The following is a 22,847-nucleotide window of genomic DNA, read 5'->3' on the forward strand; positions in this document are numbered from 1 at the left end:
CTACTGGTAATGAGGGATTGGGTAGTCATTAACAGGCTTGTTATACCCCTCAGACCTCTCTATTTCCTTTTTATTTCCCATCATACAGCCTATTTTAATATATCCCCAGGAACTAAATAAACATCGAATCTTATAGTTGAAAAGGTCTTCAGAGGACCCCTAGCCCCACATTCTATACTGTGACAAGAGTTCAATATTTTTGTTTTAACAATATCTCCATCCTGAGAGAATGCCAACACTAATTGTCTGGAATGTTTTTAACATTTTATCTCCAGTGATGTTGAGATGCCTTCATGTACACACACATCAATGGTTCTTAATCTTTTTTTGTACAATAGAGTCTTCTGGCAGTCTAATGAAGCCTATGAACCCCTCAGAATAAATTCATGGTAGAAAGAAATGCTTAGTTTCAGCTAAAGGTTAGCAAAAATAAAGATATATATTTGTTATAAGGGTTTTGGTTCTCTACCTTTTTTAATGGAGGAGAATTGGGGGGAGGTCTTTGTTCATTGAAAAAAATTGACTTTAAAAAATTAAGATGCAAATTTTTCCCTATCCAAGTTCAGAGAGCCCTGAAATCTGTCCATAGACTCCTTGGGAGTCTGTGGACCCCAGGTCAAGAGCCTCAGACCTAGATAATGCACATAGAATTGGAAATGCCAAGGAAGAAAACTTATTAAACTCCTTATAGTTGCTTTTTTATTTGCATGAAGATGGAAGTTCCAAGGAATAATGCCACCTCCTTAGTAAAATATCTTTCAGAAAGAAAGCTTTGTGCTACCCATGAGAGAGGAAAGTTGTTTAGGAAGTATGAGCCTAATCCATTCTTTTACTGGTTTTTTAAGGTTTGCAATTGCTATATACCGAGCATACTGTTCCTTTTCATCTTAGACTGCTTTTATAAATTATAAATTACTTAAAGATAGAACTTATTTATCCCTGAAATGCAGCCTGGAAGAAATTCCCCACCAGAAAAATGGATAGATTTTCTGTTTGATTACCCTGCCAGGTATCCATGTACCATAATAGAAAACACCAAGAACCAACATACTTCATTGTATTTTACCTCTATTTTCACACTGGATTAATTATTTAAACTTTATTACCTGTTTTCAGCTACAGAATGGGGGATATCCAGAGGCAACACTCAGAATAATAATTGCTTTTCTTCACTGTCCCTAGCCTTTCCTTTCTTTGTCCTTTTCCAACTTTACCCAAAATGCAATAGGGAACCAGAGCAGAGCAGAGATGTGTTATTACCAAACCAGTGTGGAAAAAAAAGATGATTCTGGCAGTGGCATAAAGGCTGGATTGGCAAGAGGAGAGTAGAGACAGGAAACAAAAAGCCCATTTATGAAAAAAGTTTAGGCAGGTGGTACTGGAGGCATATACCAGAGTGGTGATATGGAAGCAGACAGGAAAGGACAATTTTAAGAGATGCAGAACTAGAATCAACAGGACTTAATTGCTTGGATGGATAAAGGAAACCGAGTCAGAGAAAATCCTAAAATTAAGAAGATGAGATGATAGGAAACAGTGGTATCATAGACTAACAAAATGGCATTGTTTTAATCTAACTACATGAAATTTTTACTAGTTTATTTTATCATTCTTAAATGTAAGAATTAAAATTAATATACAATAACTCCAAATATTATATTTTATAAGATTTGTTAGGAATCACTAGAAGTAAAGGAATAAAAAGGTAATTATCTAACAAAATAAAACCACGTGCCCAAGCTAATCTACCCGCTCAAAAGGCCTGCTTCATCAAAGCCGTGACAGGAAGACAAGAGGAAGAGAGGTAGGAAAAGGGAAAATTTATATCCTGCCTGTGTCAGTACATAATGACAGGAGGAGAGTGGGGTGTGGAGTAATGTAGTTCAAAGGTACAAGATTTCCAATTGCACAGAACTTAACAGACTAACAGTAGGAAGAGGTTTCAGGAGAAAGATGAGTTCAGTTTTCAGACTTCTTAGATTTGAGATGTTGGTGGGAACTTCAGGTAGGGATTCCTGAAGAAAGATGGAGAACTATATGCAGTTCTTAGAAGACAGATCAGGTTTAGAGATATTGATTTGGAAGTCATTTGCATAAAGGTGGTCATTAACGCCGCAGGTGTAAGTGAGATTGCCAAGGGAGAGAGTAAAGACGCCAACAATAGTCTCTTGAGGGAACACTTTAATGAAGAGAATGCAGAGCCAGTGAAGGAGGAAGAGAAGCAGTATTGTGAAGGTAGGGGAAGAAGAGAATGAGTGTATCAGAATCATAAGGAAGAAAGAGTGTCCAGGAGAAAAAAGTGATTAGCAGTAGATAGTAGCTGCAGAGAGGTCTAGAAATTTGAGGTTTGACAAAAAAAGATTAATAGATTATTAAAGACACTAGAGAGAATAGTTTGGGTAGAGTTGGTTGGAGCAAATGTACAATTGGAAAGGGCTGATGAAAAAGTCGGTAGTGAAGAGGTAGCAGTTAGGCATAAAAGCCAGTTAAGAACCCCACTCAAGATTTGACACAAAAGGAGACTCGTAGTCCAGCTAACAGTTAAAAAGAGGTTCACTTGGCTATAAGGAGAGAATACCAAGCTGATTCATCTGAGTATGGTTTCCCTGTGCCAAGGCTAGCAAGCTATTGATTTGCTAGTCACAAATCTCAGGGAGGAGTAGGGACTTCTCATGCCCTGGCCCCTTTGCATTTGGGCAACCTTTCAAGAAAATACCTTGTTTAACCTACATGGTGAAGACTCTCATAGAATTATCCCTTTAATGTCATAGATCATTTTTTCAACAAGTTTATCAGTGAAGAGAGGGAAGAAAGAAGCAACACAGTAAGATGGGCTAGGATTGGGAAAGAGTTAAATATGTTTATAAATAGATGTAAAGAGGCCACTGGTGAGGAAATAATTGAAGATACAAGAGAAAGAATAAATAGTTGTTGAAATAAGGTCATAAGTGGGAAGAGGAAGAAATTAAATAAAAAATAGAGGTAAAGGGACTGTCGTGGTTCAATCATTTTGGTTGTGTCATTTTGGCTTCATGATGCCATTTGAAGTTTTCTTGGCAAACATACTGGTGTGCTTTGCCATTTCTTTTTCCACTTCATTTTCTAGATGAGGAAACTGAGGCAAACAAGGTTAAGTGACTTACCAAAAGTCATGCTAGTAAGTGTTTGAGACTGGATTTAAACTCAGGAAAATGTCTACCTTGACTTCAGGTCTGGCATATGAGACATGCCAGGTTTCATCATAATACAAAAGAGGAATTTTTCCCCCAAAAAGGGAATTGTTTTAATTAAACTTCATGAATTTTTTACTAGTTTAGCATTCTGAATTTAAAAAATACCAAATAAAATAAACATTCAATATGTAACATTCAAAGTTGTTCTAATTGTCGTTCCTTTTGGTCTTTCTTCTGTCTTTTTGTTGTTGTTTGTTGGTGGGGACCCTCTCCCTAGTCCTCCTCTCTCTCTTCCACCTACCCCCATTTGAAAAAAAAAGAATAAATAGTAATTAGTGATACACACACACACACACACACACACACACACACACACACACACACACACACACACCATATCCAAAACTGTATGTATCATTCTGCATCTTGACTCTGTCAGGAAGCAATTGGTCCTCTGGAATCCTTGGCAATTTGGCAATTTCATTGATGAGAGTTCTTAAGTCTTTCAACATTGCTTTTCTTTTTTTAATCCTTATTTTCTGTTTTAGGACTGGGCAAATAAGATTAAGTGACTCCCTCAGTATCACACAGCTAGGAAATAAATATCTGAGGGCAGATTTGAACCCAGGTCCTCCAGACTCCAGGCCTGGCCCTCTGCCCACTGCACTGTCAGCTGCCCCAAAATTGCTTTTTTAATTTTTTTACAATATTGTTATTGTATAAATTTTTCTCCTGCTTCTATTCATTTCACTCTGTATCAGTTCATAAGTCTTCTTGGGTGTTTTTTGCCAATGTCCTTTTCATCCTTTCTTATGATAAAATAATATTCCATTACATGTATATACCACAAAGTTTGGTTGTTTCCCAATTAACCTGCATACCTTTAGGGTCTAGCTCTTTATCACTACAAAAGAGCTGCTATAAATATTTTTATAGATATGATTTCTTTTCCCCTTTGGCATATGCTTAGGAATAGTATTGCTGAGTCAAATTGTACGGTTTAGTGATTCTGGGATCATAGTATTAAATTGTTTTCCAGAATACTTAAACCAAATCACAGCTCTAGCAATGTGCACCTATTTTTCTCAAGTCCATACAAAAATAATTGTCAGTTTCTTTTTGTCATATTGGCCCAATCTGATGGGTATGATGGGGAGTATCTGAGTTTTTTTAAATGTGCATATCTCTTAATTACTAGTTATTTGGAACATTTTTATATGGTTAATAACTTGAACTTCTTTCTTTGAAAATTGCCTATTCATAACTTTTGACCATATTGTCTATTGAAGAATGACAAAATATATTCTTTTAAAGTATGAACTGCATTTTGCATAAAACATTATGGTTAAGTTTGTGTTTTCAATTCTTTTGTTTAGTAAATTAAAATGTCTTTCATAAATGAATTCAATAAATTTTTGCCTTAAAGAAATAAAACAAAATGCATCCTATGAAATATACTATGAAGAGGAATGATGGTTTTCTGGGTGGTTACTAGTTTACCAGATGGTCTAAGGACTGAGAGCTCTGATAGCATTCTCCCCCTGCTGATTCAATTTGACCCTTAATATATTGATAGCTTAAAGACTTTCCTCAGACTTGGGTGTAAGCTTTTGATTTCATTCTGAACTTGATCAGGTCAGGAGCTGATCAAAACCTAGCCGCAGGGTTAGGCTCAAGTTTTTGGTCTCACTGTCTTCTTGATCCAATCAGGCACACCCTTGATTGCCCTATCCTGGAGTTCTGCCCTTAGTTTTGGGCAAAAAGATGGGGCGGAGGGCCTCTACCTGTGAACTGTGTCCTTACCCCAAACTGTGGATTATGCCCACATCCCAAACCCAAACTGGACTTCCTGGCTTCGCTCTGGGCCCACATGGATTAGCTCCCTTCAGCCCAGATTGCCCTAGACTGGGATTCTGGACTTCTCCACAGGTTTGAAATTTCAAGGGGTATGGGTTGGTTTGGACTATTATTTGCCCAAGCAGGATCTCAGGGTCTGAATGTTATCTTGAACTTAAGTTCAGAACCTGTGACAGCAGATGTGATGTGGGGGTCAGGGATGGTTTGCTCTTAGCTTGCTCTTCACTCCTTGCTATAGCCTTTTGCTGGCTCTATTCTCCTCTTACCCCAATGTCCCAGATGTTGTCTGCCTACATTTTTAGTTTTTCTTTTCTTGAAAATTATTTTATTCTATCTCCTTGTTGGTTCTTTCACTCCTGTATTCATTTTGTGGCAATATTTTAATCTTGGTCAGAAAGGATTCTTATAGTGACACAGAGCTACTATTCTATTTATTCCTCCATCTTGGCTCCACCCCAAGAATTCTTGAAGTCCTAGGTTTAAATGTGACTTCTGATACTTCCTGGGCAAGTCACTTAACCCCCATTGCCTAGCCCTTACCACTATTGGAACGAATACATAGTATGGATAGAAGGTAGGGAGTTGATTTTGTGTGTGTGTGTGGTTTTTTTTAAGTGCAATAGAATAGGTAAGATTGTGGATAAAGTGGACACTAATGTCAGAAGCAGATTAGTGAGGAATCCAGGTAATTAAAAAGAGGTGAAGTTTCAGGACAATGTCTTCTAAGCATGCAGTAAAACTGGCTGTCCAGGGTGGGAAAGTCAGTACAACAGGAGGTGGATTATTATGCATGCTCTCTCAGAAGAACTAAAGAAAGTGTGAAAAAAAGAAGGCTTTGCAGTATTAATTGCCTCCAAGCATGAGGTAAAACAAAAAAACTTTGGTGTTTGGCAGTTGCATTCCTAGGAGTTGTCTCCTCTAGTATATTATGCCTGCATTAATTTATTGAGGAAACAAGACTTAATAAATTTGTGCTCTAGGCTTCTGAAGTCCCAGAAGAGAGGAGCAAAGGACTCTTCACAACTGCTCCCCCTAAAAATGTTGTGGCTCCTTGACTGAGGAGTCAAGGATTATGACTCATTTATTCTCACCATTTTAGGGGCAAGCAGTATGCCTGTTTAGTTTGCCAAAGTCCTTAAATACCAGTCTAGGTTTATATTATGGGCATTAAAGTACCAATAACGCAAGGTTTTTAAGCAAGTGAATGGCATGATGAAAATTTGGGAAGACCACTGGGAATGATGTGCCGAAAGTATTGGAGGTGGGCTAGCAGAGAGGCTACTGGTCATAGTCTAGGTATACATCCAAGGTGACTGGCTACAAATCTCAGTTCTACCATACAGTTCTGCTGGTCTTATTGTGGGCTTAAAGAACTTCTCTGAGCTTTACACATCATAAGACAAAAAGTCCCTAACAGCAAATCCTGGATAGCTCCCTCCAATTTAGCACATATTAGGAGGATGCATTTTTTGTTCATATAAGATACAATTTGTAAATTATGTTTCTTTGATCTATGGAACCTCCTTTACAATCTTACTTCCTGCTATTGTTTCTTTGCATCAGATACATCTAAATTTATTATACTGACTAGAAAGAAGGGAGGTGGGGGGGCAGAATAAAATACAATTTTAACATAGCAAATAAAATTGTAAGTAGTCAATGTAAAGTAGCACTAGCAGGAAGTAAGACTGAGTGAGTGATTCTCTGGGCTTCTCCCCAACCCTATTCTCTTCCCACGTTGTCTGCCTTCCTCCACTGTCCATCTCTGCCTCTGCCTCTGTACTTCTTACATGCCGTCTCTGTATTTCCTATATCATTTTCCTCTATACCCTTATTAAAGTGTGAGCAAATCTTCACTTTTCCACTGCTGTCATAGTTTTTCCTGGTAAGTAACCACCCAAAACTAGGACTTCCTGCCCCATTTCATAATTTCATTCATTAATTAGCAGCTTACTTACTATACTGACTAGAAAAAGGAGGATAGTCAGGGTGATCAGAACAAGATGTAATTTTAACACCAACCTTCACTTTATATTTGTTCTTATTTGGAGATACAGCCCTCACTCTCCATCCAGCCAACCTCTCCTCTCTAGTCCTCACTATGATATCTTTCCTGCCTTGTCACAAAAAATGAATTCTACAGTTTGCACTTAAAGAATTAATTATACCAGCATTGAAAGCCCAGCTGGATAACACAGGTTCTAAAGTGTCTTGTTATGGTCCAAATTATTCATCAGGGTTGCTTCTATTTTGATAAAATTAGCCAGATAAATATGAAATTGACTTTTAATTTGGGGTCAAAATAGACATAGCCTCTGCCTTTCAGATGTGACCAATAATAAATGGCCTTTCAGAGTACAATCTTGAATTCATCATCTATGACTCCACCTCCCTCCTTTATGCCACATGTTTAAGCACTTGTCAAGTCTTATCAATTCTCTCTCCAAAGCATCTCTTGCATCCAACACCTTCTCTCCATTCATACTACAACTGCTCTTATTCAGATCCTCATAACCTCTTTTCTGGACTGACCTCCTAATTGACTTTCCTAACTTGTCTCTTCTTTCTCCAATCCATCCACCATAAAGAAGTAAAACTTATACAAAAGTTCTTGCTTTAAATGGCAGTCCTCTACATAAAGTAATTTTTGTGTAATATGAATTTGCCAGCCAGATGTGGGGAAGAAAGGGAAGGAGGCACAAAGGGCCACAAAGGCCACATACTTATGGAAGGACGGGGCCATCAAACAGTCCAAGAGCATGTTGGAACCAGGGACAGAAAAACAAGAGGAGGAGAAAAGCAGGCTGGGGCCAGCCATGTGGGAGCCTGGCCAGAACTAAGATGAAAAATATGTGAAGTACAGATTGTGAGGGCCAGGCAAGGACACAGAAAGGAGAGAACTGACAGTATATGGAGGTCTGAAACCAATATGTGGTACCTAAGAGAAGACTAATGGAAGGTAGGGGACAGGGCATAGGGGTGAGTGAAGGAGCACTGCAAAGGATTTCTCTCTTAGCACCAGAGATCTCAAGCTAAGCCCCCAACTAGCACTAGGGAAGCCATAGATCTCTCCAAGGTCTTTCTGCTTTCAGTTAGATTTGGGAAGGAGGAGGCATAGAGCACCAAGCCTAGGGGCAGGAGCCTAGTGAGCATAGTACTGTAAAGTCAAGCTAACATAGGTGTTTTTTTGAAATGCAGATTTCTTTATGTAAAGTCAAATGTGCATAATACAAATTTACATAAAGCAAGAACTCTTTGTTCCTAAAGCATAGGCCAGTCCAAGTCAGACCCCTGTTCAATAAAATCCAGTGACTCCTTCTTAGCTCTAAGATGGTTCTGTTAAAACCCTTTGTTACCTGGCTCCAGTCTATATTTACAGGCTTCTTCTATATTTCAAACTTCATACACTATACAATTCAGTTAGACTGGACTTTTTAGGGTACTTCCTAGATGTCACACCATCTCCTCATCTATGCCTTTGCACAGATTGACACTCCACCCCCCATGCCTAGAATATACTCTTTGTTCATCTCTAGTTTTTATTTTTCTAATCCCTTCCCTTATGTCTTAGGATCAATACAAAGTATTGGTTCCAAGGCAGAAGACCAATGAGGGCTAAGCAACTGGAGTTAAGTGACTTGCCCAGGGCCATCCAGCTAGGAAGTATCTGCAGTCAGATATGAACTCAGGACCTCCTGACTTCAGGCCTGTCTCTCTACTAACCTACCTACATGCCCCATCTCTACATTTTAGAATCACCAGCTTATTTCTAAGAGCAACTCAAGTAATACTTCTTGCAGGAGAGACCATAGTACAGATCTCTGGAATGGAAGACTAATGGCTGTGGTGTCTTTTTCTTTTAGGTTTACAGCCAATCTCATTTCTGGAGTGCTTGACTATAAAGCCTTACTGGACAGGTAAGTAGTCTGGGGAAAATATGAAAAGGCTAAACCCAACTATGCAGAAGCTGAGAGTTCCTCTACAAAGAAATGAGTTGCCAGGGTTAAAAAAATAACCCACCTCTCCCCCAAAAAAATCCAGGAAGAAACCAGACTTCATTAAGCAGTCTCCTTGTTTCTCTAAAATGTCAGGGTTTATAATAATAATAGCTTATTTATCCACAGCACTTTTAAGTTTATGAAGAAAATTCCTCACAACAACCATATGATTTTGGTAGTACAGATTTTTAGTTCATATCTTATAGAACATTTAAATCTCATAGAAATTTAATAATTTTCCAATGGACACACAATTACTGAAATTTACAAGTGGGATTGAAACCCAGATCTAGTATTTTCTTCACTGTCTTGCGTCCTTTTACTTTGATGGATGAGGCAGTTCTACTGAAAGGGCAAGGATACAATCAGAGACTTGAGGAGTGTAAGTTTCCAACCCAAAAATATTCTCTGCAATTGTTGCAATGGCTTGTCAGTATGTATGAAATCTAACCTAAGTTAAGAATTTTCCTCTCCAGTTTAAAATAAAGCATTTCAAAGTCTAATGCTTAACACCTTAGTCCACATTTCTTCATAAAAGATTAATAGAGCAGTCATCTGGCAAGCTGGTAAGGTAATAGGACTTAGCACAGTAAGTATTGATGTGGGAAAAGAAAAGACCAAGTCTAGAGCATATGGAAGTACAGACATGGGGAATGGAAGGACAAATAAGCATAAAAGGGGCAGCATTAGAGGACCATACAGCAAAGGGAACCCCAAAGGGGAAGATAAAAAAGGCACAACAAACATACTTCCTAGAAGATAAACTTCCCTTTCTTAACAATTAGGGGCCATGTCTAACTCTACATACCATAGCCAGTTATGGATCTTATAGGATTAACTATCAAGGAGAGATGAAAAATTACAGAGCTGAGACCACAAGAGCAGAGGGCAAGAGCTTCTAATTGGAAAAGAATATGAAAACTTGGTTCGAAGGTGCATTGTTTTTCTGGGGCACTAGGGCAGTAACTGGCGCCATGGAAAGCTCAGACATTGCAAGTTGACGGCTAATGGGATAGGAAGTACCAGGACAATGTCAACTCCTATAGATCTGCTACCTCCCCCCACTTCCAGTCTCCTACTAAAGAAAAAGAAAGGGGAGAGGGAATCTGAGACCAACCTTGAACATAAAGACAGAAATTCACTCTAGACCATTATGACATTCTAAGAGTGAGTTGAACAGGCAAATCTACACACAACTGTTCCCTTGGATCTTCCAAAGTTTGCTGCAGGCAGGCCCTTCCTAGCCTGTCTCCCGTTTTTCTGACACATGTATGTATACACACAAATACGTATATACACAAATGCGTATATATAAGTATCCATCTATTTACATGAAGATGTCCATGATAAGTCATTGGCAACCATCTATTTGTGTAGATGGCTGCTGTAGTCCACTTCAGATATCATTTCTACTGTCTGATGAAGTCAGAAATGACACATAAGTTGGGTAAGGGAATTATAGTGTTCATCTAACACTATAAAGAAACCACGATTCTTTGTGTATTTTGTCTCATCTAATGAAATGACACATACTCAAGATTCATTCTCTTTCTCTCTCTCTGAATTCCTTCTCTTATTTCCTTTCTCCTTATTTAGCCATTCCATACCTATTGACTGTGCCAGAGGACAGCTATCTGGCCAGCCTCTCTGTATGAAGCAGTACTATGGGCTCTTCTCTTCCTATCGTCTTCCAGGACATACAAAAGATACTCTTGTGGCTCAGACAAGCAGTATTATGCCTGAACCAGAGCATATCATTGTGGCTTGTAACAATCAGGTAAAATGGTTTCATTTGCTACAATGTCATTATCCAGCTTGGAAAAGCTAGAAGTATTTGAGGATTACTTAGACTAAGATAGAACCTAATATTAATACTCTGAATTTGTAGAGTGCTCTATATTTTTCAAAGCATTTTCACATACCTGATCTCGTTTGATTCTCACAGCCCAAAATTGCTTAGAAGCCAGATCCTCCTGACTTTTAATCTCTCTGTTGTCTTGCCACTAAGCTATGTTGCCTCTTACAACCTAAGAACTGTCTTCATGTTTCTATCAAGAGGAGGTGAATGCTTACCAGTTTGTTCTTTTGTAGCTTCACTAAGGACAGAATAAGAGGCCACAGGCCATGTTTGAGAATGAAAGTGCTGGGTGATGTCCAGTTGGTGAGGACTATTAATTAAATTAACAGTAGTAATTAAATTAATTAAAATTCTATTATAGAATATCCATGGTTCAAAAAGCTATATCTTCAATATTTAATTCAAAAACTTAACAACAGTCATCTGTGTTGCCCAACTGAGTAACTGCAAAGTATTACTTCTTCAGTCTCTCCTAGTTCTCCTATGCTTTATTTAGAGGGGGGGAAGGTGTTTCTTGGAGCTTGCTTCTTCATTTTGATTCAACAGTTCAGTGAAAAAATACCTTTATGCTTGTCTGATCTTGAGAAATAGGAATATCAAGCAAATAAGAAAAATGGTCAAAGAAATTTTGAGCCACAACCTGAACTGGGAATTCTCTAATGCAAAGAAGAGGTTAGCAGTTATGTGTGTGCTCCTGAATGAAGTCTCACACAGTTCAAAGACTCTGGAGGGTTCATGACTAAATGAGAGTAAAACTATAAAAGTTTTATGAAACCAAGTTTTTATGTCATCAAATTCCATCTATGTAGTCTCTCCTGATTTGACAGCAATTTGGAATCTAGGACACCCAACAGTTTTAGTCCTAGACCTGAATCACTATCTTTTTGAGGCTACTAAAAGTCACACTTAAAGGTCTTATTACACAGCTAAATTCCAGAGGTTTCTTCCCTGGGACCCTCCATCAGTATAAAATGACAACTTGGTGCCTTGGGGTTTTGGTTTAATCTCAGTTTCCATGAGTTGAAATGTTTGACCTGTTTCCCCCACAGTTCTTTGTCTTGGATGTGGTCATTAATTTCCGTCGCCTCAGTGAGGGGGATCTATTCACTCAATTGCGAAAGATAGTCAAAATGGCTGACAATGAGGAAGAAAGGTTACCACCGATTGGTCTGCTGACATCAGATGGGAGAACAGAATGGGCTAAGGCCAGGACGATCCTTGTGAAAGGTTAGCAGCAGCACCCCCAAATGTCTCTTCATCTTCATCCTCATTGCCTTTCTTTCCTTGGTGGTGGTAGTGTTATCCTCTATTCTGCAGGGACCTAGAGGAAGAATGAGGATAGCTCCACCAAAAACATCCCCATCATTCATAACCCAATCCTCCATTCTCCGTATATTGGAACAGAAAAAAATACTGTCAATATCAGTGCAATTTCTGAATATAAAGAACAATGGCAAATCCATATGAGGATATAATTTTCAACCAATAATAGCCCAGTCTTTTTCCCTCAAAAGACTAGATAGCACTTGGGAGATATATAGGTATACAGGACCTATGGGCATTTTTGTTCAACTGGAAGCTTTTAGCCTCTTTCCAGATTGGCTGTAATTGTTGAGCCTTTTCACTAGTGGGAAAAGAAACAACCTAACTATGATAGTTAAAAAAACAAAACAAAACAAAACCACCTTCAAATTAGAATCCCAGACATGCCCAAGGGCAATGTTTAGGCATCTCTGGCTCTGCAGTTTTTCTCCTAATGAGAGAGCAATTTATCAGTTCATCCCCTGCTCTAGCCCTAGTGCTTTGGACTGACAGTACCTGGTATTTATTTTGCACATCAGCCATTGTTCTTTGTCAGTTAAAACTTTGAGACTTACAAAGAAGAAAGTCTTTTTAAAAAATAAATAAATAAACCTGAATCCTCCTCCTAGAAACTGCATCTCTTATTTAAATTCCTCTCTAGTTGAATGGGTCTGACTTACTGTGATCCTTTTTTTTTTTAATTTCTGAGTAAAGAAGACACTAAGAAGGCAAGGTAAAAGGCTTCACAAGTACAGATCTCCAACATATGCTATATTCAAATAAACCAATCAATTAAAAATTATGTGTCAAGTACCTAAGGGAAGAAGGATAGTGGAATGGAGAAACTGATAAACCAAAAGTAAGGACACGTGTTCTAGATCCAGTTTGGCTATCTATTACAGTCCATTAGATTGTAAGCTTAGCTCCTTTAAGGCTGGAACTATCTTTTGTCTCTTTTTGTGTCCTCAGCACTTAGCACAATGCCCAACACTAGGAAATACTTAATAAATGTTTATTGAGGGGAAGTTGGGTAGCTCAGTGGATTGAGAGCCAGGCCTAGAGATGGGAGGTCCTTGGTTCAAATCTGGCCTCAAACACTTCCCAGCTGTGTGACTCTGGGCAGGTCACTTAACATCCATTGCCTAGTCCTTACCATTCTTCTGCCTTGGAATCAATGATTCCAAGACTGAAGGTAAGGGTTTAAAAACAAACAAACAAATAAATAAATGTTTATTGACTAATTAGTCTCTGAATAGTCACATGACATCCCATAAATCCCTTAATGTCTTCCTAGTTATCTACTTCCTTGGCTTTAAAATGTCAGTAAGAGGTAGGTGGCCCAATAAATAGAGTACTGGGAACTTGAAGTCAGGAAGACTCATCTTCCTGAGTTCAAATCAGACACTTACTAGCTGTGTGACTCTGGAAAAGTCATTTAATCATTTGCCTTAATTCCTCATCTAGAAAATGAACTGGAGAAGGGAATAGCATACCACTCCATTATCTTTGCCAAGAAAACTCCAAATGGAGTCATGAAGAGTCAGACCCAACTGGAGTGAATGAACAACAGAAAACATGAGTGTTGGGACTAGGCAGTGTCATAAAGTCTCTCAGCTCCAGAATCTTGTAAGCCTATGAGTCCTATGTAACAGCCATTGTATGGGTTACAAGTGTAAGACACAATTCCTTTTTTAAAGAGATGTATAATAAATGTACATAAAGACATATAACTGATAGTAACAAAAATATTTGACTAAGTACCTAATAAACTCCAAGTGCTGTAGACATTCAACAGTAGAAAATCTTGCTATGGGATAGATCAGGAAATTTTTCTTGAGAAACATAAAGACTTAGTCCTTAAGGAGATTTAGGATTTAGATAAGCAGAGAGTAGTGGGCAAGGCGTCTCAAAGAGAGAATAGTAGGAACAGAGATGCAGACACAGGAATGTTCAAGTCATTGTCCAGCTAAAAAGAAAGGTTGTGGAAAACAGAAAGAAAAGCCTGGGAAGTAATATTTAGTCCTATTTCTTTTTCAGTATGTCAGTATTATTGTTTTCATTTGATCCAATCTTATTTCTCTGGAATTATTAATCAGTAAATATGTATGAATGGAGCCTCGGTTCTGTCTCAGGAATTGTGCTATATGCAAAAAAATATGACATATATTCCCTGCCCTCAGTGAATTTAATAAATTACTGAGATATTGAAAGTTATTTACTCTCTCAAGGGGATAATAATACTTTCCATTATTTTCCTTCTTCATGAGAGAGAGTCATTAAAATAACAGGCTATGCTGTTATTTTCAATTTTGTTTCTAATTTAGTGAGTGCCCTGGCCCATACTATTTCCTTCTCCTGAATGATCAAGATGTGGTTATCAGGCTTAAGTTCTTAATCTGTACTAATTGAAATTCATGAAATTACACTTCCTAGAATCACAGAATTAGAAGGGATAGGGGAGGTAGTATAATAATTGGAAAGATCAATGACTTTGAAGTTGAAGGACCTGAGTTTAAATCTCACCTCTGACCCTTGCTGCCTCTATGACCTTGGTAAGTCACTAGCCTCCCTGGGCCTCAGTTTTCACATTTGTAAAATTAGTTTTCCAAAAACTAGAAAAACCTCTAAGGCCCTTCTATTTCCAAATCAATGAACCTATTATCTTTTAACTTCAGTGCCTATATAATTAATAATTCAAACTCCACACAAGGCCTAAATCCCATTTACAACATCCCAACAAGTTGTCATAGCCTCTCCTGGAAAACATTCAGTAATGAGAAAATCTGTCAAGAGAGTTCATTCCATTTAATCCAATATTTCTAAATTGACACATTCCTTCTAGTATTGAAGAAACAAAAAAAAAGGAATGTAGAACTTGACATTCTCTTATAAAAGTATTTAATCCTTCAAATGATTACAACATGAGTACATGAATTGACTCTAAGAACAAAATCAACAGGAAATTTCTCATCAGTTCTCCCTAATCTTCCTAGCAGCATTTTTGCAATGGGTGGAGATAAGGATGCAAGGTTCAGGCTCAAAGTCTTTCAGAACTCAGGTACCTCTCTAGCCTCCCTATGACTAAGTTATGTCCCCTGCCTCTGTTCCTGCCTTTCACATATATGTCATAGCCTCATGAGTGAACAGGCAAATAGTTTACTTTCCAACTCAAAAATCATATTCACTTCTTTCTTTTCTTCATTTATTGCCATTGATTTGAATTGGGGAAAGCATTTGTTAAGTACCTAATATGTTCCAGGAACCATGCTAATTTACAAATATTGTCTTATTTTGTTCTAAGAAATAATCCTAGGAATCATGTAACCATGGAAAAATATTCTAAGTAAATAAATAAAGTCAATAAATAAATAAATAATCCTGGAAGGCAAGTGCTATTATTATCGCTATTTTATAGCTGAGAAAACTAAGATGGAGGTTAAGTGACCTGCCCAGGGTCACATAGCTACTAAGTGTTTGAAGTCAGAATTGAACTCAGGTCTTCTTTATTCCAAAGTCAAGGCTGCATCCACAAACAAACAAAAACCACTTTGCTCAGAAAATAAATGCATGTTTACTGAAGTTATATTTTCTCCCCCACTCCAATGTATCAGTTTGAAATTGCGAATTTCTAGGTCAGTCTTTTCAGAATTGTGATACCTTAAAGTTATATATCAGATTTTTAAACCAATTTGTAAAATGTCCCAGAAAAATAATGGATTATCATGTCTAGATATTATATGTATATACACAGATAGATAGATAGATAGATAGATAGATAGATAGACAGACAGACAGACAGACAGACAGACAGACAGACAGATAGATAGATAGATAGATAGATAGATAGATAGATAGATAGATAGATAGATAGATTTCAACTATTATTATTCATTCATTTCAATTGTGTCCAATTCTTTGTGATACTATTTTGGGGTTTTCTTGCCAAAGATATTGGAGTGGTTTGCCATTTCCTTCTCCAGCTAATTTTATAGGTGAGGAAATTGAGGCAAATAGAGTTAAGTGACTTTCTCAATGGCCACTCAGCTCTTAAGTGTCTAAGGCCACATTTGAACTCAGGTCTTCCTGACTCCAGACTCAATACTCTATCTACTATGCCATCCAAACATAAATATGGTGCTCTCAATAACCTTATTTTCTGAAATTCTTGTTAATGAGTAAATGCTGACTATTACAAAACACAAAGACATTCAAGCAATTGAAGATTTTCTCTAGTGGAAGTCATATTCCTCTGTGTGTGAGTGTGTGTGTGTGTGTGTGTGTTTTCAAGTGTGAAGCCATTGCTGAAATTAAAGTAATACAAAAGTCAAAAATGAAATGAACTTTGATATCATTTAGCAAATCCATGGTTATGTTAGAAATGAAGATATTGAGATTCAGAGAGGTTAAGGGACCTGCCCAGACTCACAATCCTATGCAACTCTTTTATCTAGATCTTCTCTAGAAGTTTTTCATGGAAGGTTTACCAAACTTGCTGGAAACCTTGATTAATTTCTGACATTTTAGGAATGTCTGTGGAGTGCTCTATCAGTCTAACTCGTATTCCTCACCTCTGACAGGACCAGCTCACGCTCTGTTCTAATGATACTTTTTATGCCTAATCTAATTTGAATCTCTTTGTTGGTCAAATGTTGCAGCCTACTCCTACAATAAATGCACTTCTCTATTGCTAAAAATATTCATTCTTAATTCATAGGAGGCTGTTGTAATCCATGCTGGATCATGAAAAACAGAGTTATTGAGCACCTATTAAGGGTAGGACATTCTGAAAGCTGTTGGGGACATTAAGAAATATGTTCAATAAGGTAGGTAGGGCTTGCTACTTTGTGCCAAATCACCTTATTTAGAGCTTTACTCTCCCTCTAAGAATACATCAAATAATAATAAATAATATTCTGTATAGAGAACATTCAGAGTTGACACTAATCCTATGGACAGTCTAAGTATTCTTCGATCTATTTTACAGATAGAAAAAAATCTAGGCTCAGAAAGATTCAATGACTTGAATACTGTCATACAATTAGTGACAGGGCCAGAGGTCTTCTGAGGACTTCCAATGTCAAGTGCTTTTTCTACCAAACCATTCTGTCTGTTTAGCCCAGAAGTTCTCTTGGGATCATCAAACTGGAGGGGTGGGATTGGTAAATTATTATTTTTACAACTGTATTTTGATATAACTGGCTTCCTTTGTAACCTTAAGCATTTTATTCTGTGCACTTAAATATATTATTCTGAGAAAAGTCAATAGACTTCACCATATTGTCAAAGGATTCTATGACACAGAAAAGGTTAAAAATCTCTGTTCTAGACTAAGAACTATAGACTAAGAACTATAGGTACCATGTCATCACAATTACTACCAACTAGATTCTTTTCTCCTGCAATGTATTGGCTCTGGTGCAAATGATATTTTCTTCCCTCGTATAACCCAAATAGTTAGGTTTTTTCAAATGGAGATTTACTAAGTAGAGGAAAGTAGAATAAATAAAATTCTATTCTTTGATTTCAGGAAGCAATTTAATAAAATCTTTCAAGACTTCTTTAGGAGCAAGATGAAGATATGGCAATGGCAGGATAATAACTAAGTGGATTAGTAACTGGATGAACAACTGGCCCCATTAAGTGTTGAGTTAAGGACTGATACTAAGCTGAAAGGGTTTTCAGTAGAATGATCCAGGAATCTGTCTTGAATTCAGTTCTGCTCAAGATTTTAATCCTAGACATAGTTGAAGATACCAAATCTGTGGACGACATGAATCAGGAAGATATGCCCAAGGGGGCTAGATGTCATAATAAGGACAAAATAAGTCTCGGGCTGGATCTAATACAGTGACATTTAATTGAGACAAATAATATAAAGTCTTTGTTTGAGTTAAAAAATCTTAAATATAGGATGAGGTAGATATGACTGGACAGCAATTTCTCTAAAAAAGACCTGAAATTTTTGGTACCTTGCAAGGTCAATGCCAGGTCAACCATTCCCAGTTCCTTCCGTCAATCCTCAGGGCCAATAGATTATAGTTGAGGAGAATCTAGCTGGTATCGGCTGTGATAAACAATACCTGTAGTTCTTATTCTAGAACAGGGATTTTTAACCTTTTTTAACCTGTGAAATCTATGGACTTTTCTCAGAAAAATACATTTAAATTTATTTTTTCAGTTAATCATCCTTTTCATAATCCTTTGGATGAATTCCAGTTTGTCAATGTCCTTTCTAAAACATGGTACCTCAAAATGAACATAATAGTACAGATGTAATCTGATAAAGGCAAAAAATAATGGAAATATTTCTTCCCTTGTTCTAAATATACCATTAACATAGTCTAGAATTTCATTAGGGTTTGGTTTTGGATTGCCACAGCACAGCACTTGGGACATAGTAAATGCTTGATAAATACTTGTCAACTTGACCAAAATTCCAGTAAAAGGAAAAATCACTGTAAGTTTGGACCATCTGGGAAAGCTTCATGGAGGAGGTAAGATTTGAACTGAGAACCAGAATAAGTAGAGTGAGGAGGGTATTGGGAGGGAGGGAGATACAATGATGCTGTGAATAAAAATCCATGTCATGTTCACCGTGAAAATAGGCTAGTTTCATTAAAGCATATTATGTGTAAGGGAATATTGGGAGAAAAGATTGGCGGGGAGGATTGTCACAGATTCTGGAGGATTTTTAATATATCATGCCATTTTTTCATGCCTACTTCTATTTCCCTTGCTTCGAAGTTGTTTTCCAACTGTTACATTCTGAGCTTCTTTTGCCATCTTAATTGTAATAACTATTATTCTATCTTCTATGTTAGTCCTACTTTTAATTGTGTCCAATTATATTTTCAAATATTCTATATTTTCTGTTTTGTTGAGTTTGTAACAATTTTTCCTGGAGTTTTATTAGTTGCATTCTTTTTTCCTTTTAATTCTTCTCATTCCCCTCCTTTTTATTCCTTGACTCTCTTTTATAACTGCATTATTTTGGGATTTCTTGAATTCTTTCTGGTACTATGACTGATATTGTTTTGGATATTCCTCTCTTCCAATGTTTCCCCCTGCTTCTTTTGTTCCATATTTTTATTTATTGAATGGGATTTCTTCAATTGATCATTATCTTTTTTTGAATTTGAATTTTCTTTTGAGAATTTCTAGCAATAACAAAAGTTCAAGGTGACTGGTATTTTTGAGAAGAATTATGAAGTGTCAGATTTTGTCTACCCTGTCATTCTTTCATCTTCCCAATATTCTCCCTTCCATCTCTAGTGAGTCAGAGTTCTCTCTGGGAGGAAAGGGAAGCCCTTATGTTGCTGTCATAGATATCTAATCCTTGTCTCATAGGATGCAAAGTCCATCCCTGCAAATCTTTTTGTCATTCTGACCAATTCTAGCTTCACTTTCTCTATTTACTCCAGTAATTCACTTCCTCATGGAGGATCTGTAATTTCAAGAAAGTCAAACTGGATGAATTCTCAGACTCCAAGAAAATTTATCTCCCACCTTAGTTTATTTGTCATTCCAGTTATTCCCATCCCTGCTTTCATCAGAGATGTGAACATTTTGATCAAAATGGGGCTTAATCAACTTCACATCCAGCAAAAGTCTTAAATGGATATATTTCAATGTATTGTTCAACCAATCTGTCAGTCTCTTCTTTGTGAATGCCTCCCCTCCGTGGTATAATGGAAATCTTCCATACTTATTGATCTTGTGTAAATCTAACCCAAGTACTCTTGTAAATCCTCCATTAATGTTTTTGGGGAATTTCCTCTAGTTCTCTGAATTTGAAGAAAAGTATTGATTCAGCATGTGTTGTCCATCTCTTATAATAGAAATAATAATATTCAGATAGCATTTTAAGGTTTATAAACTTCTCAAATATTATTTCATTTGATCCTCACAACAACGAGGGGTGAGTGCTATGACCTCCATTTTATAGATAAGAAAATGGAGACAGACAAAGGATTAAGCAACTTGCCAGGATTACACAGCTAACAAATGTCTGAGGCAAGATTCAAATCAGGTCTTCTTGACTCCAAGTCTAAAGCTTTCTAGACCCTCACTACTATAAAATCTGCCCATCTCTTTTTCAGTTCACATAAGTCTTTGATGATGCCTTTACATCAATTCTTTGCTTCATTGGTAATATATTGCAGTCTATGTATACCCATTATGCATCTCTCTCTCTCTCTCTCTTGCCCTTTAGGTGAACTACAACTTTGATTCATCAGAGATTGTAGTATTCCATGATTTGTAGCTATTTAGCATTACCAGAATCATATTGGTATTTTAAAAAATGGGTTTTTGTTCCAGGGAGAAGCTTATAGTCATTAAAAGCACTACACAATTTCCCTAATGTAATCCAGTCCAATCTCTTCCTTCTATTCAATTCTGGGCCAGATTCATTGTCCATCTGCAGAGTCCATCCTGTTAGAATAAAATTAAATAGATGAAATTTGGTTTTGGCATCCTTCCTCATCTTCTTTTAGTCCTTCTCCTTCCTAGATACTTGTTACAATAAAAAAAAAAACCTGATATATTATTTCCTGCTAAGGTAAATAGTTAATAATAGCTTACTATAGAAATAATAATAGCTAATTTGTTTATATAGCACTTTAAAGTTTGCAAAGCAATTTTACATGCTATTTAAAAATATTTTCACAACTACCTTGTGAATTACATGCTATTATTGTCCTCAGATTTCAGTGGAGGAAAATAAATTTGGGAAAAGTTAAGTGCTTTGCTAAGGATCACACTAGTATATCTGAGTTAGAATTTGAACTCAGTCCTTCCTTGCTTCAAGTCCAATGCTCTATCCACTTTACCATCTATTTGCCTGAACTGGGTAATAATACTTTACTTTTTTACCTTGTCTCCTCCTCAAAAAATCGTTTGGTTTTTCATCATTGCCTCCTTTAACCAACCCTTCCTTTTATCATCATCCCTCTTTCTCTTAATCTCTTCCTACTTTCCTGTCAGGTTGATGAATTTCTATATTCAACTTTGTGTGTGTGTGTGTGTGTGTGTGTGTGTGTGTGTGTGTGTGTGTGTGTACAGTTCAAATGAGTGAGACTCAAGCATAACCCATTGTAGATACTCTTCCTCACACACCTCTTTTACATGAGATAACTTTCCCCATTCTGCTTCTTCTTTGCCCATTCTCCCAGTGCATCCTTCTTTCTTATCCTTCCATTCTTTTTAAAGATAATCCTAAAACAATATGATCACACTCTATCAAGATAATGTGAGTAACCAAGAAAGCTAAAACAACTCCATTTTGTCTGTACTTCCTCTATCTATCCCCTGGCTCTGTATTGCAACTCCAACCCTATAATCCACCTTCCTTATTACTCAAAGCTGAAATTACTTTAATAGCTTTTATTAACAAAAGAGGTGGAAAGAGTGAAAGCAGAGAAATGCAAAAGGGTAGAGAAGACACTAGCCTGTCTAACTAAATATTGCTTTGGTGCTCAACTCAGCCAGGACTTGTTGCCTTTCAACCAGAATTAAACTCTTTCCAGAAGACAGGAAGGGAAAGCCAGCTATCCACTCACCCAAGTTTCTTCCTAGAGGCAGGTCAAAATGATGACTCAAGCTGAAGGTGACTCCTGAGGCTGACTTTCTTCTTTGAGCTGACCTTCTTATTGAAACTGACTTCCTTCTTGAAGCTGACTTCCTTCTTGAAGCCAACTTTCCTTCCTGAGGTTGTCTTCCCTAACCCCAGAAATTCGGGGCCTTTTATAGTAGCTTCTTGTTCCTTTCCCTCTTCATAAAAGCCAATCACATATTCCCAATTGCCCAGTACTGCCAAGGTGGGGGGGGGATGTTTGTGGGAACCACTTCTCACATTCTGGAGAGGCAAATACTTCTCAAAAGGTTTCACAGATTCCTGGCTGGTTGAGGTGTGAATTCTCATTTCCTGGCTGATTGAGTTGAAATGGTGGAAAACTCCTCCACCTAATGCTAAGTAGGGTGTTCAAGCTTTTGTTGATTCAATTCAAAAGTGGACAAAGGAGAATTAATCCTGTCTTCACAATCTAGTGAGGTACTAAGTAGGGGTACTTAATTTATTGTTAACCAAGTGTTAACTCAAAATAGACAAAGGGAATAAAGGATTCTCTTTCACAAGTGTAAACTCAGAACAAAGAGAACAAAGAATTCCCTTTGACACCAGGTAGGGCCCCTGCTCCCTTGTGATGGTGATTGTTTCTCTCTGCCCTAGAATTGTGACTTGGAACTGATAATGAGCTTTGAAGATGCCAAATGGCACTGATCCTATGCATTATGGTGGCACAGAGAGGTCCCAGAAATCTTTTTTTCTAAGAAGTTGTTTGGTTGCCTTACCATCCCTGTGCAGCATGTGTGGAATGCCCATAGACAGTATTATACCACAACCAGTGTCCTTTGGCCAGCCAGAGTCCAAAGACCTCTCTATGCTGCCCTGGGATAGAACAATAACTTGCTCTGACTTTTTCTTGACTTTTCTGCTGAGAATTTGATTTGGTGTTTTCTGTTGGTGTTTTTTGTAGGAGAGGTTTAGGGGAAGTTTGGTAGTTGCAACTCTTCATTTGGCTATATTAACTCTGCCACTGGTATTAATATTTTTCATAGGAGACTCTTGAAATTAAAAAAAAAACAACAACAACATTGGAA

The 22,847-nt window shown here is 37.3% G+C and overlaps 1 protein-coding gene across 1 annotated transcript in view; it reads left to right on the forward strand.

Moving 5' to 3' along the window:
- Positions 1–22,847, forward strand: part of CHAT (choline O-acetyltransferase) — a 100,116-nt gene that overhangs the window by 27,143 nt on the left and 50,126 nt on the right. The window contains exons 5-7 of the mRNA XM_007478625.3: positions 8,894–8,947; positions 10,625–10,805; positions 11,936–12,113. Coding sequence (XP_007478687.2) covers positions 8,894–8,947; positions 10,625–10,805; positions 11,936–12,113 — 413 coding nt within the window. The remainder of the gene's footprint in view (positions 1–8,893; positions 8,948–10,624; positions 10,806–11,935; positions 12,114–22,847) is intronic.

The sequence above is a fragment of the Monodelphis domestica genome, chromosome 1 (genome assembly GCF_027887165.1).
Source record: "Monodelphis domestica isolate mMonDom1 chromosome 1, mMonDom1.pri, whole genome shotgun sequence".
NCBI lineage: Eukaryota > Metazoa > Chordata > Mammalia > Didelphimorphia > Didelphidae > Monodelphis > Monodelphis domestica.